This window comes from Zea mays, chromosome 5, assembly GCF_902167145.1.
Source record: "Zea mays cultivar B73 chromosome 5, Zm-B73-REFERENCE-NAM-5.0, whole genome shotgun sequence".
NCBI lineage: Eukaryota > Viridiplantae > Streptophyta > Magnoliopsida > Poales > Poaceae > Zea > Zea mays.
The window spans coordinates 208,197,199-208,200,427 of record NC_050100.1 but is presented as its reverse complement, the minus strand read 5'-3'; the positions used below and the strand labels follow the sequence as shown (position 1 = coordinate 208,200,427).

General features: G+C 46.3%; 1 protein-coding gene across 1 annotated transcript; it reads left to right on the top strand.

Moving 5' to 3' along the window:
- Positions 1-1,456: 1,456 nt before the first annotated feature.
- Positions 1,457-2,621, top strand: LOC732771 (uncharacterized). The gene has a single exon (NM_001112391.2). It carries the CDS (start codon positions 1,477-1,479, stop codon positions 2,287-2,289), a length of 813 nt encoding a protein of 270 aa, NP_001105861.2. The 5' UTR covers positions 1,457-1,476; the 3' UTR covers positions 2,290-2,621.
- The last annotated feature ends 608 nt before the right edge of the window (positions 2,622-3,229 follow it).

The following is a 3,229-nucleotide window of genomic DNA, read 5'->3' as shown; positions in this document are numbered from 1 at the left end:
CTATGAGTTGCTCAATCAATGCGGATAAGTTTGGGAGCAAACTCAAATCAATGTGAGCAAGGGAACTTTTAGAGAGAGAGAGAGAGGAGAGGGAAGAAACAAATCGAGTGATAAAGATCAACACAAGTGAACACGGTGATTTGTTTCTCGAGGTTCGGTTCCAAGGAACCTACTCCCCATTGAGGAGACCACAAAGTCTGGGTCTATTCCAACCCTTTCCCTCTCTCAATCGGTCACTTAGACCGGTTAAGTGCATCTTCTTAATCACGCGGGTCACTAAGACCCCGCAAGGATCACCACACAATTAGGTGTCTCTCGCTTGCTTTACAAAACACTTGAGAAGTTTAGAATGAGAAGAAGAATGCAACCAAGCAACAAGAGCAACAAAACAAACACAAATCAACCTCTCTCAAGTCACTAAGCACTTTTGATCACTTGACTTGATTTTGAAGCTTGAAGAGGATTTGATGCTTTGATTGTGTCTTTGGAGTGTATTCTTTTGCTCTAGTATTGAATGAGTAAGTTGCAATGCTTGGATGGCTTGAATGGTGGTGGTCGGGGGTTTTTATAGCCCCAACCACTATTCCAGCTGTTGCTGTCGATGGGCACACCAGACAGTCCGGTGGTGCAACGAACACTGCACTGTTCACTGTCCGGTGAGTGCCACGTCAGCCGACCTTTGGGGTTTGGAGCTGTTGACCGTTGAAGTCTTCTGTCTTCTTGTGGCACCGGACAGTCTGGTGTGTTCTGACTTTGCAGACTGACTTCTGACTTCTGCGCTGCAGACTGCCCTGTAGTCAGCGAAGTTGACCGTTGCGCGAAGTTGATCGTTGCTCTGTTGTCTCACTGGACAGTACGGTGGTGCACCGGACAGTCCGATGAATTTTAGTGGACTAACGCAGAGAAAACCTGAGAGTGACCAGTTCGCGAGGTCCTCACCAGGGTACCGGATAGTGTCCGGTGTGCTACTGGCAGCACAAGAACTTTTATGCTCCAAACTTTATAGAATTCACTCAAGTCCTTTTCTTTGTATGTTTATATGAACTTTATGCACGTGGGAAAAATGTCCAGTAGGCAAACTAATTAGTCCATATGGTTTTGTGATGGACGTCAAACACCAAAATCGATTACAGGAAATGTTGAAGCTATTTCCCTTTCAAAGCGAGAAGAAGGAGAGTCCTCGCTTCACCATTAGCCAAAGTAGCACCATGGCATAAGTATCGCGACCATACGAGCATCTTTGCATGCAGAGCTACCATGCATGGTCACCTTCGACTTACGGAACCAATTAGTAAACTGGCGGCCAAGAGAATAGCTCGCTCGACCGTGCAAGCTCTACCTCCTTGTTGCAGCATGCATGCGCGCGCTTCACGGTTGCAAGCTCGATCGTCCAACCGTTGGCACGCACAACCATAAATTCAGGTCTACCAGCTCATTCATCGTAGCATAGTACCATTCACTGATCCAAGACAAAATATGGCTGTGAATGTGAGCACCATGTGGTCGTTGATGCAGGCACAAGTTGCGATGGTTGTGGCGTTGTCCTTCTTGGTGAGCGGTGCATGGTGCGGTCCTCCCAAAGTCCCCCCTGGCAAGAACATCACGGCCACCTATGGCAAGGACTGGTTAGACGCTAAAGCAACATGGTATGGCAAGCCGACGGGTGCCGGTCCCGACGACAATGGTGGCGGCTGCGGGTACAAGGACGTGAACAAGCCCCCCTTCAATAGCATGGGCGCGTGCGGCAACATCCCCATCTTCAAGGATGGTCTGGGTTGTGGGTCCTGCTTCGAGATCAAGTGCGATAAGCCTGTGGAGTGCTCCGGCAAGCCCGTGGTGGTGCACATCACAGACATGAACTATGAGCCTATCGCGGCGTACCACTTCGATTTGGCAGGCACGGCGTTCGGCGCCATGGCCAAGAAGGGTGAGGAGGAGAAGCTGCGCAAGGCGGGCATCATCGACATGCAGTTCCGAAGGGTCAAGTGCAAGTACGGCTCCAAGGTCACCTTCCATCTTGAAAAGGGGTGCGGCCCCAACTACCTGGCGCTGCTGGTCAAGTACGTCGACGGCGACGGTGACATTGTGGCGGTGGACATCAAGGAGAAGGGCTCCGACACGTACGAGCCCCTGAAGCACTCTTGGGGTGCCATCTGGAGGAAGGACAGCGACAAACCGCTTAAGGGACCCCTCACCGTCCGCCTCACTACCGAGGGAGGCACCAAGACCGTCTACGACGATGTCATCCCTGCCAACTGGAAGGCCAACACCGCCTACACCGCCAAATAATTAACTTTAGTGCTAACAATACTTTAAGCCGGACTATGCTAGCTATACTAGATTGGGTTGGATCCCAAGCAATGCATTACACATGCATGCATTGGACCGTGATATCTATTTGCTACCACTACCCTATTACGACAGTGATGCTGGCGCCAACAATAATGGCGTCATCCTCCTTCTCCATCTTCTCCATCTCCATATATAGCTAGAGTGAGACTTCGCTGTTGTTTAAAAGAGAAGAGTTAAGAAATGGATTGACAAGTTATATAATAAGTGCCTAATGAAATATTTGATAGGCCTTCATTTGTTATAAAAGGATCCATGAATGTTGTGTTGTCCATGTATCTCCTACGTAATCCTAACTTTATCATGCATGGCTACATTTTAATAGAATACATATTTTTTATGACTAATTGAAATATATGACAGTACATGTTGATTCTAGATGTAGGGCCATCATTAACGTGCGTTGGTCATTCTTTGAAGGTCGAAGCTAAGGTGTTCATTCGTGCTACATAACATGAGCTTTCTACTCATGAGATAAAACTTCTGTCTTCACCATTTGCATGCATTACTTGTACAATTTCCAACATTAATTAAGATATCGCCCTTTATGCATTAAGTTCTCCCATGACAAAATCCAAAAAATGCAGAACCTAGGGTTAGAACCATTCCTCCTATGCTTAGCGTCTAACCACCGAAACACATATTTATTCATGTTCTAGAAGAATGTATATTATAAATATTGTGAATATGAAAACCATAGTAACATACTGACAACTGACTACTATATATAAAATAAAATGTTATAACAACTAGTTAGAAGAATTAGTTGCCTATGCATGCGCGTACAAAATTGTATTTTTAACAAAGAAGAACGTTGGGGTTCTTTGGAAAGCTCGTAGTTCATTTCACTGTGTATTAAAAGTTCTAGTATAATATATTT